The 16,197-nt window shown below is 49.6% G+C and overlaps 1 protein-coding gene across 11 annotated transcripts in view; it reads right to left on the bottom strand.

The window, feature by feature from the left end:
• Positions 1 to 16,197, bottom strand: part of NOS1 (nitric oxide synthase 1) — a 175,391-nt gene that overhangs the window by 23,957 nt on the left and 135,237 nt on the right. For all 11 annotated transcript variants that reach the window (XM_075898163.1, XM_075898161.1, XM_075898160.1 and 8 more), the window contains 5 exons: positions 14,382 to 14,467; positions 9,465 to 9,609; positions 8,844 to 8,948; positions 8,188 to 8,246; positions 395 to 511 (listed from right to left, as the gene is read on the bottom strand). In XM_075898163.1, coding sequence (XP_075754278.1) covers positions 395 to 511; positions 8,188 to 8,246; positions 8,844 to 8,948; positions 9,465 to 9,609; positions 14,382 to 14,467 — 512 coding nt within the window. The remainder of the gene's footprint in view (positions 1 to 394; positions 512 to 8,187; positions 8,247 to 8,843; positions 8,949 to 9,464; positions 9,610 to 14,381; positions 14,468 to 16,197) is intronic.

Here is a 16,197-nt window from a genome sequence, read left to right as displayed (position 1 = left end):
GGCTTGCCTGAGTGGCACAGCAGATCAGAGTGCCCCAGAGAACCACCTGTGACTCCATGGTTAGGGTGTTACAGCACCAGAGGAGTTCACACAGAACTCAGTACAGGAATCAGCCAGTTTGGGGCTTGGGCCTTGGTTCTCAACAGTCTGCCTGGCAGCGGGGGGTCATGCTTTTGAGGCACTGTGGATGGGCCTCTCTTGTTGGCCACGGCGTAATACTTTCTGCTGGAAATCAGCATACGACTCTAGTTCGTGTCTCTCTCCTGTCTGGAGCCCTTTGCATCAGCTGCAGCATCCCTTCTCTTCTCTCTCCTTCTCCGAGGCCCTTATGGGCTGATGGAGACAGGCGGAGCCCTTGAGAAGCAACCCCTCCCTCCCTCTCCATGCTGCTCACCTGACATTAGCCAGAGGCCCTGTGCTCTCAAAGTTGTCCCTGGCCTCGGGCCCGTCACTTGAAGACTTCCGTGCATCCGAGTAAGAGGAGACACTGTTAAAACGGACCTTGTAGCTCCTGCAAACAGCAATGACAGCAAGCGTTACGGCAGCTGCAGCTCTTGCTCCTGGGTCACAGTGCCAGAGATGGGACAGGCCATCGAGTGCTGGGAAAAGGGACACAGTTTGGGTAGTGCTCCCCAGGCAGAGCCTGAGTTCAGGGCTCTGCTCTTTGCCTGTCCCACGGGAGGCTATTAATAGTGCACAGAGCAGGGAGCTGAGCTCTCTTCCCTACAGTGGGTGCAACCCATCAACCGTGTATGTTACATGCCTCCGGAGGCAGAGTCTGTTGCAAGCCCTCAACAGAATCTTAGAACACTAGGACTGGAAGGGACCTCGAGAGGTCATTGAGTCCAGTCCCCTGCCCTCACAGCAGGACCCAGCACCAACTACATCAAGGGTTCCCAACCTTTTTCGGTTCCCGTTACCCCCTTGGCTTTTAGTAAACCTTCCCTTACCCCCCTATTCAATATGAAAGGAAATAGATTCTAGACTCTAGAATCCACAACTTTTTTCACTAACACTACTACTTTTGGAATAATTCAGTTAGGATAATCTAGTTATTTACCAAATATTCCCTGTACCGCCTTGACAAGCTTCTCATACCCCCTAGGGGTACGCGTACCCCATGTTGGGAACCCCTGGCCTAGAGCATCTCTGATAGACATTTATCTAACCTGCTCTTAATTATCTCCACAGATGGAGACTCCACAACCTCCCTGGGCAATTTATTCCAGTGATTCATCACCCTGACAGGCAAGAAGTTTTTTCTAATGTCCAACCTAAACCTCCCTTGTTGCAGCACCCTGTGCTCCCCAGGCAAATGTTCTATCCCCTAAGCCACACCAGTATCCATTCCACCTTCCCTACCTTCAGAGGGTCCCTGCCTTTCTAATGTGGGAGCCATATTCATCTGTGGATCCCAGGGGTTGAGCTGCTGGAGCCACATAGGGGACGGGACCGGATGGGGGCAATGGCCAGATGGGGGCCAGGCTGGGCGAGGCACCACAGCCAGGCTGCTGGGGCACCAGGGCCTGCTGCAGGATCTGGACTGAGACCAGGACACCATGAACAGATGGGGGTCAGGCCTGGGTGGGGGCCACCATGACTGAATGAAGGTTGGGGCTGGAGCAGCTGAGGCTGAATGAAGCTGAATTTGGGCCCAGGCTATTGCAGCTGGATCAAGGCTGGGGCAGCCCCACCCCCTCAGCAGGATTGGGACCAGGTAGCCATGGCAAGAGCCAGGTTGCAGCTGTATGGCCTGTGACAGTTTCCTGGCTGGAGCCTAGAGGCCTTGGCGGGTTCGAGGGCAGGCTAGTTCATTGAGCACTACAGCGGCACAGCTTACAGGGATCTTAGGTACAGAACCTTGCGAAGGGTTGGGCTCTACATTAAGCTATCGGGCTAGAATTTCCAGTGGTTTCTCAGGGATTAGGATTCCATTGCCATTCATGGAGGATTCCAGTGCCATTCATTGAGGATTCCATTGCCATTCATTAAGGATTCCATTGCCATTCATGGAGGATTCCAGTGCCATTAGATTCTTGAGTTCAGAAATGCTGATCTTAGCACATAGAAAAGTGTTCTTCACCTCCAGGTCTGAAGGCCACTGCCCCTGGTTTCTGATGGCTTCCCCCAGAGAGAGGGTCACTAGTCAACCATTAGTATTGGCATGAGCCATGCTCACAGCAAGACCAGCTCTGGAGCTTACTGTGGGAAGGAGAGGACAGAGACAGCCCATCATATATCTAGGTTCCAGGCTGTGCAGGCCCTTAAAAATAGTAGAATCTCAGATTAGGGTTTGGAAGAAACCTCAGGAGGTCATCCAGTCCAACTACAGTTAAATCATCCCAGCCAGGGCTTTGTCAAGCCTGGCCTTAAAAACCTCTAGAGATGGAGATTCCACCCCCTCCCTAGGGAATCCATCCCAGTGCTTCCCACCCTCCTAGTGAACTAGTGTTTCCTAATATGCAACCTAGACACCCCCTTCCCCACAACTTAAGACCATCACTCCTTGTTCTGCCATTCATCACTACTGAGAACAGCCTCTCTCCATCCTCTCTGGAACCTCCCTTCAGGAAGTTGAAGGCTGCTATCAAATCCCCCCTCACTCTTCTGTAAACTAAATAAGCTCTAAATAAGCCGGCTGGACCCTCTCCAATGTGTCCACATCCTTTCTGTGATGGGGGGCCCAGAACTGGACACAGTACTCCAGACGTATCTCACTAATGCTGAATAAAGGGGAATAAACCCTTCTGTAGATCTGCTGGCAATGCTCCTCCTAATGCACCATAATATGCCATTAGTCTTCTTGGCTACAAGGGCACACTGTTGGCTCATATCCAGCTTCTGGATCCCCAGGTTCTTTTCTGCTGAACTGCTACTTAGCTAGTCAGTTCCTAGCCTGTAACAATGCTTGGGATTCTTCCATCCCATTCTTGTTGACTCTCATCAGATTTCTTTTGGCCCAATCCTCCAATTTGTGTAGAGGACTCTGGACCCTATCTCTACCCTCCAGTGTATCTACCTCTCCCCCTAGCTTAGTGTCAACACCTCAAATTGTACTTGTAAGCGACAGTAGCAGCCAGCGTTGGCTCAGATACTTAGCTCAACCCAGGTACTTGAGTTATGCATTGTTGCCCACCTCATACTCAGCTACAATCTCCTTCCAGGATACCCTGTAATGTAGGGTATTGCAAGAGTCCAGCATAGAAGCCACAATAAACCAGATAGAGAGCTATGTGAATAGCACTATGAAATGCTTTGCAGGGAGGCACCCTTTGGGATGGCCTATTGTCCTGCTCCATTAGCTGTCCCCATTAGGGAAAGAGGCCATTAAAAACCATAAGGATTTGCAGATTGGGAGCTCTATAGGGATTTGTCACAGTATATGTACGCACAGCAGGCAGGCCACTGTGGGGCTGTAACACAACAATCAGTGTGCAAGTAATTAATTGACATTATTGTTCTGAGCAAGAATGTTATTCCCTGTACTTTAGCATCATTTCTTAACTTCCAAAGGAACAGATTAGAGCCAAGACTTTTCTCCTCATTAACACCTGATTAAACCCCACTTATCACCAGCCAGATGCTAATTCTGTCCTGACTAAGCAGCAGGCATTACTATTCACTATCATCATTAGGTTTACACAAGAGACTTCACAGGGAGCTGATGTCCCAAGTAAGTGGAATATGCTGTACTAATAACAACACTGCTAGTTTGCAGCAACCTGGATATCAAAGCTCTTTGCAAAAAAATAGTAACTAACTGTGGTAGATGTTAAGTGGCTTGCCCAAGTCTCATCCTGCTTATGTAGCAGAACCGGTATCAGATGATAGAAAACTGACTTTGCTCTATCCCCAAGCTAAAACGAAGGACATGACCTTAGCTCGACGATAGTACTTACAGGTGTTTTTAGATAATACTATGGTAAACTGAGGATAGGCTCCTCTAATGTTGCCTTTCAGCCCACCTAAAGTGATTTTATGGTGAATTTCATGATATTTAGGGTCTTCCCTTAAAGCCCCAACATCTGGAGTCATGGGAGAAGCTCAGCATTTTAAAGAAAGTGACCAGTTCAGAAATGTGATCCTTCAAGCCTAAAAGGCAGATAAAAAGAAACCAACATTTATTATTTTTACATCATCTCATTGTTAAGGGTTGGCAATACAGACTGAGAGCTGCCTGGAAAAAGCAAAAGCTGTAAAACATTGCCACCTAGTGGTAAACTGGTTTAACTACAGGCTGGACCTCTGGTCTGGCGCACTTAGGATCTGACTGGTTCCCAACAAGGGAGTCTGCAGGATCAGGAGAGATCAGTTTCACTTCCGCTGCTGACAGACATTGGGTTCTCCTGGTGTCCATCAGCAGACCTAGCAAGACTTCCCTCCCAGCCTCAGAGCTCTCCTGTCTCCCACCATAGGGCTCCTGGGCCAGCCACAGGGCTGCCAGGGACGCCTGTATGGCTGCAAAGAAGAGTTCAGAAATGTGACCCTTCTAGGCTTAAAACTGGGTTGGGGAAAAGGGCCTCTGTGGGCCAGATCCAGCCCACCAAGTGAGTTGATCTGGTCCGTGGAGGCCTTGCCTCTCCGCCCACCCTCCAGACAGGGGCGGCCCGTGTCTATAGGCAAACTAGGCAGCCGCCTAGGGCACCAAATTTCATGGGGCACCGAATTCCAAACCTTGCCCCTTCCATTTCCCATTGCCTTTCTGGTGCCTTACCTGGAGCACAGCTTCCCTGAGGCCAGGATGGGGTAAGTCCCAGGGGAGGAGGAACGCGGGGGGGTTTCCCCTGTGCCGCGGAGGGGAGGGGCGTTGGCCCCAGGGGAGGAGGAACATGGGGGGGGTTCCCCTGTGCCACAGGAGGGGCGTGTCAGCTCCGGAGGAGGAGGAACGCGGGGGGGTTTCCCCTGTGCCACGGGGGAGGGTCGGCTCGGCTCCGGGGGAGGAAGAATGTGGGGGCGTTTCCCCTGTGCTAGTAGGAACTAGGCTTCCTAGTTCGAACTACCTAGTTCGTGCCCCGTGTAGCCGCGCTGCATAGGGTTCGAACGAGCAGGGTTTTAAAAATGGCGGCGCCCCGCTTATGCAAATGAAGCCCGGGAAATTCAAATCCCGGGCTTCATTAGCAAGTGCGGTATGCCTACATTACCCCGCTAGTTCGAACTAGCGGGGTAGTGTAGACATACCCCAAGAGACTTCATGTGCTCCCCCTCCCCAGCCCAGATTCAAGTCTCCTCACACCACCAGGGGCATAGGTAGCTAGAGGGAATGGCCAGCTGTTCAGAACAGCTGGCAATTCTCTCTGGGGAGGGAGGGAGCAAAGACTTTGCATGCTCCACCTACCCCCAGGCCAATCAGGGTCTATGGGTGGGGAAGCACAGAAGTGTCCTGGCCCCGTCCCTTCCACCTGAGGCCACTTCAGAAATTTTTGAAGTGGACCCTGGCCAAAAATTATTGCCCACCCCTGTCTTAAAGGCAAATAAAAAACCCTCCAATATTTATTATTTTTAAATAGTCTCAATGTTAAGGGTAGGCTTCCAGGGTTTCACTCCCCAGGGCCAGCCTAGGCCACTGCCACTAGATTCCTAGAGCTGTCTGGTCCAGCAACATCTGCGGTCCATCTGCTGGACCATGGATGTTGCTAGACCACAGTGTCCCAGACAGTGGTGAAAGTAACTTAAAATTTGTTACAGGTACTGTCCTATTGCAACCTCAGTCCCTGCCAGCTCTTTGAATAGCTCCTTGCTGGGTTTTGCCACAGCTCAGCCAGCTCCTGCTGGAGCTGTACAACAGTGTGCACTTGCTTACTTTCACCTCTGGCCTCAGACCAGAGAAGTTTAAACTGTACTATGTTCAAAACATAGCTGCACACTTGTGGTTGGCTCGTAGATCACCCATAGTTCATGGGGAACTTGCTGATGGTCCACAGCATTGCAAGAAGAGGTCCTGTGCCAGGGACACAAGGCACTTTGAGTTATGGCTTGAGTAGCCTGAGTGTTTAGTCCCAAGGCTAGGGACCTGTAATAGAAGGTAGGGAGGGTACTCCCAAGTGCCAACCCACAAGTGGCTGCAACCGCCTGCTGTTAAGGAGAAGGGACTGATAGAAGCCCAAGTGGGCTGGAGGCTGAGCCCAGGAAAGGGCTAAAGACTCCTGAAGAGGACAAAAGAGCCCTTAGAAGTCAGGCTATGCCCCAACTCTGGCTTAACCCAAGGACCACATGGCCTCAGGGCTGCAGTATATGGAAGCTCCTGCATACAAGCACTGAAGCAGCCTATGAAGCTGCAGATGAATGCTCTGAGAGAGGAAACTGAGGCAGCAGACAAACCAGACTCCGGGCCAGGTCTCTCCCTGATACAGATGTTATTAGAGAGAGGTACAACTGTGAAGTCTGGATCCAGATTCAGAAAACGTGAGAGGAGCTGCATCCTGGTATCGGGCCCATCTTTAGCTCGTGTTCTCTGGGCTCTGAGCTCAGTCTTGTGGATACAGGAGTCTGTCTTGTGTCCTCACTGACACTGGATCTCAGCACCCGTATGGTTCTTAATGTCTGTCTCTTTCCCCTTCCCAGGTTTCAGAGCCCAGCGTCAAGCCTGAATGTCTATTTTGAGCTCTGAGACTTGCTGCTGCTTTCAGTTTTGTTTGCCGTATAGACGTACACTAAGCCACTTGCTCAAGGTCACACCAGATGTCTGTGGGAGACCAAGGAACTGAACATGTGTCTTTGAAGCCCCAGGCTAGTGCCCCGCCCTCATTGGATCATCCTTCTTCTTGCTTCAGCATGCTTGGTTCTCCCTACACCTGCTCTCCTGCCCAGGCCAGCGACTGGCATGTCTGCAGGTGTGACTGGCTTTGCTCCAATTGGATTTAATTGCTAGGGAAGGCATAGTCTCGTTCCCTTAGAGCAGTGTTTCCCAATGTTATTTGGCCATGGAACCCCTAGAGTTGCCTTAAAAAAAAAGGCCCCTGCCGCGTTTCATTGAGCAAAAAAAAAAAAAAGGCTCTGTCTCTTTAACAGAGGGCGGGGGAGTGCTGGCTCTTCACGGAACCCTTGCTTTCGCTTTGCGGATCCCCAGGGTTCCCCGGAGCACCAATTGGGAAACACTGCCTTAGAGCCAGGCCTCCATGGGAACCCCCACAGCCTGCCGAACACTGGAATCAACTTTACCTACCAGCAACTGCCCAGAATCCTGTTCTTCCAGTCGGGGTACAGGACAGCTCCTGAACTGGTTCTCCCCCTGATCTACCAAAGGCCCAATTCCACATTGCCTCATAATCCTACCTCAGCAGGGCCCACCTGGTTTCTTGCTGGGGTCCCTACAGGTCCTGAGGATAGCCTTGGACAGACAGACATCCACCAGGCATGGAGGAGTGTGCAGCTACCAAGGTTAGTTTCACTTGCGAGCTGCAACGTCAGCCAGGTCCAGAGGGGAAAGGACAACGCTACCTAGAGCATTGGACCAGCTTCCTGATACCATGTGAGTTCCTCCTCAGGCCATTAACTTGCAGCCTCAGTTGGGACTTTAAATCAGCATAGGTTCCCAAACTGGTGGGCGCGCCCCCCTGGGGGGTGTGAAGAAATTCCAGGGGGGGCACAAGGCAACCCCCCCCCCCCCGAATCTTTCCCCTCCAAGAAAGAGCCCAGTCCCTGTCCGGTTAAAAAAAATAAATCAGAAAACACCATGTGAAATGTTCGGTATTTTCTGTGTTTCCTGGCTTGGGAGTCTGCTGGAACACATGCAACTCAGGCTGGCTGGGGTGGGGGAGGGGGGAGGCAGAGGATGGAGCATCCCGGGCAGACTTAAAAATGGCCTCCTTAAAAGGGCAATGCCTGCTTTGCTCTTAAAAGGGCAACCTTTTTTGTTTGGTTGGTTGATTTTGGTCAACAACTTTTCCCCTGGAGTACCGGCACCTTTTTTTTTTTTTACACTGGTCCCAGAAATTAAAGGGACCACAACTGTTTTTCAGACCCCATCAGTTCCTTTTTTTTGTTTTCTCTTTTCGCACAACAAGTTTTGCTGCTATTTTGGGGGGAGGGGTGAGAGTTTCTCAAAAATCAAAAAGGGGGCATGATGCCGAAAAGTTTGGGAACCACTGAGCTAACCCAAGGGAAAGAGGTGGTGTGGTCCCTGGTTCCCCAGGGATGGGCCAGCTCTGCTGGGACGGGTGATGTGGGGCTCACGTCTGAGTCTCTTACTTCCTCTCTTCCAGGTGAGAGTTGGGATTCCTCATTTCCATCATGGCACAGCCGAATTTCTGGAGAGAGAGAGACAAAGCAGTGTTGTCAGTTCTACAGGCCAGATGTAAGGGTGGGTTTGTGCGGCTACTCCATCCTGGTCCAGAGACCCCACCTGCTTTCACCAATGGCCTTTGGCCATCTTCACTGTGCACTGGCACTAAAATCATCTATTAGTCTGTAAGCCCATAGGGGCCAGGATCAGGGCCTTGAGGGTTCGTACAGTACCAAGCACCTCTGCTGACCTAAGCAAATTTCCTGTATATCATGCCTTATATCAGCCGGTCTCTAAGGGCCTGATCCAACTTGCTGAAATTTATGGCAATCCTTCCACTGACTGTAATAAGATCTAGAGCCGGCTTTTAATTAATTGATCTCACAGCCTTCCCAGGAGCTAGGTAGATGTTCTCCCATTCCCTATATGGGGAAACTGAGGCGAACTTCAGTTCTCACAGCATGTGGAAGGCAGGTTTGGGTCTCATGATGCCCATCCACATACTTTGCCCACTGCACCATCCTCCCCCTCTGTCATGAATGGACTTATATGGGGGTGTTGCTACCACTCTCCCCCATTACTGCCACGTGCAATAATGGGACAGTTCTTACGTCTTTCCTACCTCCCCATTCTCCGGTGGGTCTCCATTGCCGAAAGTGCTGGTGACCACCAAGACGAGGGTTTCATGCTCCAGATGGACTATGTCATACTCGTCCATGGACATTACCTGAGACAGACAGACAGATGCTGTTAGCAGCCCCTTGCATGGGGACATGTGCGTCCATTCAGTAGGCTAGGCTTTAGAGCGAGGGGCCAAAGTCACTCTGCTGACATCAGTGCAGTTCTGCTGGCAGGGAGCGTGGCCTGAGGATCTGGCAGAGAGCTTGGCACTGAGATCCAATCGATAATGCTAACAGGAAGGGGCCCAGAGACTTAAGGGAGAGACAATTTCTGCTCTCCTTGGCCCTCTCCAAATCCCATGGACTTCCATGGGGTTAAATGTGTAACAGAGGGAAGAACTGGGTCAAAAGACCTCCCCAATGCATTAAAATTGAAGGCAGCTTCATTTGCAGCTCTCTCCTAGGCAGTCCCAGGCCCAATCCTGCAAGATGCTGAGGGCCTGCTATTCCTGGGAAAGTCTCTGGGAATTCAGGGTGCCTAGCAGATCATTGCCTTAGGCCTGGTGTGTGTAAGCTACACAGTTCCACGCTCTGTTCTCCGTGGCAGAGAGCCGGTACGCTACCTTGGCATCAAAAGCGTGCTTGAAGATTTCACATAAGGTTTTTGCATAGACTTGGGACTTCCCCGTTTCCGTGGCATAGAGGATGGTCGCTTTGACCCTCTTGGCCATTGCCTGCCCCATCAGCTTGGCAGAGAACTTCACGGCTCTGGGAAGCAAATAGAAGCCTCAGTAGGACACTTGGACGTGAGAAGCCCAGGCTGCAATTCCCACACACACACCCTCTCTCCCTCTCCTGGATTTCAAGTATGACTGGGTCATCACAGGGGAGTTATTAGTTTACAGCAATAGGGTGAGGGTTTTAGAGCCTGGAAAAAGTAACATAAAGTGTTTAAAATAGGTGGCTGGAGACCTATGCTTGGCTGGTGAGGCAGCCTTCCATGCTCTGCATAACTTTAAATGATTGCACAGAGCTCAAAGCAGTGGAAACCAGCCCCCTGGTGCCTATGGAAACACCAGCATACTGCTGGCTTTCTGGAATGCCTGCCAGCTGGTGCTCTCATGTTCTTGGGTTTGAGCCCTCCAGAGGATGCACTCACCCACGCTTAGACAGCATCTGGGAAGCGGCAGGTTTCCTTCTTTCCAATAACACGGAAGCCAACCAGCCTTCTGAGTTTGTGTTAATAAGAAAAATCAAACATTTCCTTCTCTGTGCACAGAGCTCAGGAATCACACCTGGGACGGGTTGCTCTGAGACTAGTGTGGATTATTAACTAATGCAAACCTGTACCTCTCCCCAGTCCGCCAGAGCGTTTGTTCATGTAAAACCCTTCATTTTGCTCACACTCATGTCCCAGTGGGGAAAGGTCCTTCTAGGGGCATATCTTGAGTTGTGGGAGCAGTCCCATGGGCATCTTGACCAGGAGCCAGCTCGCTTACCTTTGCATGGTTGCAGGGCATTGGCTCTAACCACCTGCTTTTTGTAGCCCCCAGCTGGAATCTATTTCCCTGAGAAGACGCACCCATTAGGCTTGTCTATATAAAAACTCTTTTTTTGCCCCAGAATTTTACACCGTTCCAACTGTTGGTTCATCTCTGGCAGCCTTAGCATTAGTGTAGCCAGACGATCACTCAGTTTCAAGCCCAATATCTTCTAAAACTGCTCCAAGCAGGTCTACAGGCATGTCTTCACTGGAGTGTCATTTCCGGCTGGAGGAGACATACCAGTACTAGCTCTGTTCAAGATAGAACACTAAAGAAAAGCAGTGTAGCTACAGGATGCAAGAAGCAGGAGGGGCGAGGCACCTAGAATACAATCTCCTCTGGGACCCTAAGCATGTATTTGGAGGTAACTAGTTTCTTCTGCTGCATGTATTGCTAGGCTATCAGTAGTGACACAAATCCAATGCTGTATTCTCCTGTTTGTTATCTGAAGTGGGTTGTGCCCACCAAAGCTCACGATACCATCTATATGTTTTGTTAGTCTTTAAGGTGTTGCAAAACTATTTGTTGTTTTTAAATTTTTCCTGTTACAGACTAGGCTACCCCTCTGATATTATTGTTGTATCACACATAATAGCTGGGTTGCAGGGAATGCAGTTCTGCTTAAAAAATATTCATTACTTCCTCTTTTATTTAATTAATTAATTAATTTTTGTAAATGGATCAATCAGAATGTCTGGCTGGAGCGTGGGCCCCGATCCAGCCAGTGACTCTTGCAGCACTCACTGCAGAAGCAGCCAAAGCATCTTGCTGCGGAAATGTCTTGGGAATCGGGGCAGCCTGATATAGCACTTTGGCAGTTGGGGGGGGGGGCTGGGAAAGTCATGTTTCTCCAATCGGTAACCTGGCGTAAAGTCTGATATACGTCAGCCCTGCTCCAGCAGGCCTGTGCAATTCTACTGCCCCCATCAGAACAGACATGCATCCATGGGGGTAACAATTGCAGCTGCACTGGGAGCGCCAAGCAGAGGCCTGTTAATGAGAATCCATTAGGGAAGCCCAGGCCCTGGCTTTCCTCCCCCATGATTACAGGTGAAGAGTGTCAACTAGCAAAAATAAGGGATGGGAAAGACAAAAAGCCTGAATTGGATTTCTTCCCCCCAACATGGTCTCAAGGTATTTGCCTCCAGGCAGTTCCTATCCTGCTCTCAATCCAGTTCATTATGGTAATTATCTGCTGCTGCAACACACCTCCTGCATTCACCCTTCCATGTCAATTTCACCCACTCATTTCAGATGACACTGGCCTCCCCTGGCCCTGGAACTATTCAGATCTTAGCAAATGCACAGATGGGTCCAGAAGGAAGCTGAGAGATGAACTATTTGGCTTCTTCACAACCAGTTTCTAAATCACCTTGTAATGAAACTCCACCTGGTCAGAACTGTTCTGCTCACTCAACTGTTCTCTTGTGTGCAGCAGCAGGCAAAAAGCAGATTAGCTTGGAGCCAGGCGGAATTAACAGTAAATTAAATAAAAAATTTAAGCCACCTACACACCAAGAACAATGGAGGGGATATTATTTAAAAATCCTACCTGCCAAGTTCACATATTTATAATGCTGTTTATCAATTATGTACTCACAGATGGAGCAGCTATAATTAACAGCCATTGTGGCCTCTTATAACTCAATAGCTCGGTTAATCTTTTTGAGTCCTCTACCTCCCCCAGACTCCCATTGAAACCCATGCACCAGCCACAAGCCCCCAAGAATGTATTCATGGTGCAGTGGTTTCATGGATGCACCATGGAAACTAACTTCATGAAAGGGACTAGAGACATCAGATGGTAATAGAGTCATGACACTAGGGACACAGACGTAGCACTGCCTAGAGCACTGTTTCCAAATTTTATTTGGCCATGGAACCCTTAAAAAAAACCAAACTGCCGGGCAAAACTGGTTGACCAAAAAAAAAAAAAAAAAAAAAGAGGGAGGAAAAATGTCAAGAAAAAAAAAACCAACAGCTACTAGCTTAATCCTCCAGGACTGCCCATCCCTAAGACCGGATCTGGGGGGGGGAAGGCGGAGTGATCGGGTTCTCATGGAACCCTTACTTTTACTTAGTGGAACCCGAGGGTTCCATGGGCACTATTTGGGAAACACTGGCCTGGACAGTCCATGACTTAATATGTATCTTTCTGGCTAACAATAATGGCACCTAGCTCATATATAGTACTTTTTCATTAGTAGAGCTCAAAAGCTTTGTTCAAAGGAGGTCAGTGCCATAATCCCCATTTTACAGATGGGGAAACCGAGGCACAGAGGCACAATGTGGCTTACCCAAAAGGTCACCCAGCAAACCAGTGGCAGATTCAGAAATAGAACACGGGTCTCCTGAGTCCCAGCCCACTGTTTTCTCCACATGCCATTATACCTCCCATGCTGTGGGACACCTTCCCACATCCCACCCCCCTGATGGGCAGCTTTTAGACCAGGAATAAAATACTCAGATTGTTCAAAGCTGCTTGATTCAATTGAGCTGATCCCAGCTCAGCATTCTGGGGTGCTCAGCTTTAGCCATGATCTGTCCATGGAAGAGATCATAATATCCTAGAACTGGAAGGGACCTCAAAAAGTCACCAATCCAAGTAAATATAGTAGCAGCGGCCCACCACGAGCTAACCCTGGTGAACCACTGCTGTTTTATTGCCTACCCCTGATCTACACCATTTCTTCTGACAGAATCTGTCTCACCTGCTCTTAAATATCTGCAATGATGGAGATAAAGGTCAGCCCTGCGCGTTTCTACTGCCCTCATCACAATAGACACCCCCCCAGGCAATTTATTCCAGTGTTTAACCACCCTGGCAGTGAGGAAGTTTTTCTGAATGTTCAATCTAATATACGGAGATACACCTATCTCATACAGCTAGAAGAGACCTTGTAAGGTCATTGAGTCCAGTCCCCTGCCCCCATTGCAGGACCAAGTACCATCCCTGACAGATTTGCCCCAGATCCCTAAATGGCCCCCTTAAGGATTGAACTCACAACCCTGGGTTTAGCACGCCAATGCTAAACCTCCCTTGCTGCAATTTAACCATTGCATCTTGTCCTAAGATCAGAGGCCAAGGAGAACAATTTTTCTCCCTCTTTCTTGTAACACCCTTTGAGATTCTTGAAAACTGCTATCATGTCCCCTCTCAGTCTTCTCTCTTCCAAACTAAACAAACTCAGTTCTTTCAGTTTTCCACCATAGCTCATGTTCTCTAGGCCTTTCATCACTTTTCTTATTCTTCTCTGGACCCTCTTCAGTTTCTCCACATCGGTCTTGAAATGTGGGGCCCAGAACTGGATGGGGACAGGTTGTGGAATGTGGTCCCAGGTTTTGATTCCAAAATGTCCAGAACCAGGATCCTGGTGTAAGCCCATCTCTTATATCCAGCTGTAGCAACCCTTCTGCTGCCATTCCCCTCTCACACTTACAAAGAGTTGGGCTCCCTTGGTCCCCACTAGCAGCAGGGGAGCAATCTGCTGAACTATCATAAAGAGCAAAGAGGAGGGCTGTAGGGGGCATGAGTTTCCTTTCACTTATACCAGCGAGGGAGTTACATCCTCGTCCTGAGGGGCAGAAGGAAGGAGAATCAGGCCTGATAACCCCAGAGAGAGGAAGCAAGAGGAGTTGCATGGAGTCTCTCCCCAAGGCTGGAACAACCAGACACGTTGCTGGAAAATGAACTGAGATCCAATGAGGGGTTTTAGCCATTTTCTACCTCACCCTCCCATTGGCTGCACCAGTGGCAGACTCCAAATGCTGCCCACTTCCCTAGGCAGCTCTCTCTTGTGCCACTCAAGCTGACCTGTCAAAGGAGAGGCCTTCAGAGGACAACGGAGGGCAAGGAGCTGCGGATACAGCAGCAATTCAAGTAGCACATGGCAGCATCACTGCACAGAATGGCAAGCCAAACAGAAAAGACCAGTGTGCCGCATCTCAGGGCTTTGGCTCCTGGTGCGTGGGGGCATCTCCTTCTCAGGTACTTACTTGGCTAGCTTTTTGAAACCGATGGCTCTCTTTTTGGTAGGCGTCCCATTGACTCCTTTCCAGATATGTGTGTTCCAAGGGTCAGGCTAGGAGGAAAAAGATTGTTGTCAATTGAGGGGCAGAGTTTTGTTGTTCAACAAAGGCAGGGTCTGTGGAGCCCAGCAATGGAACAACAGTTTGTTTAGATCCGTGGTGACCAACACACTAGCCACATGTAGCTATTTGGAAGTTTGAGCGTGCCTAGCTGCTTGAACAATGTGGCTAAATCACTATAGTGTATAGCCCCTCTGCCATGTATATTGGCCAAACTGGACAGTCTCTACGGGAAAGAATTAATGGACACAAATCAGATATCCAAAAAGGCAACACACAGACACCTGTTTAATCTGTCCGGGGAACTCATTAATAGATCTTCAAGTCACCATGTTGTTTCAAGCCAATTCCACAAGCCAAATACACAGAGAAGCATTGGGACTTAACTTCATTTACAAGTTTGGGACTTATCACAAAGGTATGAATAAGGACATCACCTGGCTAGCACGATATATTCCACATCCTAATGACTTAACCAACCAAACAATGGGTACTTAAGAACAATTTGTACCTTCTCTATCAGCTTCATGTAACAGGAACACTCTAATTCACTATTTTTTCCTCTTCTTTTTCCCCTCTGTCCCTTATTTATTTTGGAACTGGACTTTAAATACTCGATTCATCTGGAGAAGTGAGCTGTATCCACGAAAGCTCATGATCCCATCTACATGTTTTGTTAGTCTATAAAGTGCGGCTAGACTATTTGTTGTTTTTTTAAGTTTTGCCCTGTAGTGGTTACTACTTCAGAACTGGTTGGACACCATCTGTTTAGATACATTCACAACATCCCTTTTCTAGGGAACCAGCTGGTCTCAGAGCCTCTGCATGGGTCTTTATTTTCAGGGTCATTGTGTGGCCATATCCCCCCCCCCCCCCAACCCAGCTACTTAAGTTTTGAGTGGAAGCTCTTTCCGCGGATGCCCCATATGCATATCCATGGAAACTGGGTGCACCAGGGTTTCAACATGCTGACAGTGAGAGCCCTGCCGGCTTGGAATAATATGGTTGAGGACCATGCCCTTTTTGCCTCCCAGAAGTGAAACCATCCCAGTGAGCCCTGATAGCTAATGAGCAGGGAGATCCAGGAATGTACCCCTCCATTTTTCCTTCGGGCCCCGAGAAGGGATGGAGGCTATGAAAGAGGATTCACAGTCGAGCTGGGAGTAGATGGATAACCTCGCCGAAAAGAGGGTCCCTTCTGTAGATTATTTCTTAGGACGCTAGCTAAAGGGCACACTGAATGGAAGCCGCAGGAGCACAGACATTTGGTGGTTGAGGTTATGCTGGCTGAAGGACTCATGCTCTGAACTGCCATCCAGAGAGCGGAGTCAGGTTTTCCATCCCCATTCTGGCAGGAGCAGCTTGCTCCAGTTCACAAGAGGTGGCCAGTCTGGAGTGAGTGCATTCTCCCCCATGGCATGTGGGCTAAAGGAAGGGCTTGGGATGAAGGGTTCAGGATGGGCCTGAGACAATTCTCTGGGCTCTGGCAGAAATGCAAAGAGCCATCCTCCCTGGGGAAAGGGGAGCAACTCACACAGAGGGTTTGCAAGCCTGACTCGGATTATACCTTCATGCCTTGTAACAGTCAGGCTTGTTAACCAGCACCACCCGCCTTGCAGAGTCAGCTGTTGGATACAGAACTCATCCCTAGGTGGTGGAGGCCCAGTTCCTGCTGCACCTGCCCATCATGGTACCCTCACATGCGAGGGGCAGGGTATGACGC

The sequence above is a fragment of the Pelodiscus sinensis genome, chromosome 15, assembly GCF_049634645.1.
Source record: "Pelodiscus sinensis isolate JC-2024 chromosome 15, ASM4963464v1, whole genome shotgun sequence".
Classification (NCBI taxonomy): Eukaryota; Metazoa; Chordata; order Testudines; family Trionychidae; genus Pelodiscus; species Pelodiscus sinensis.
This window is presented reverse-complemented; position numbering and strand designations above follow the sequence as displayed.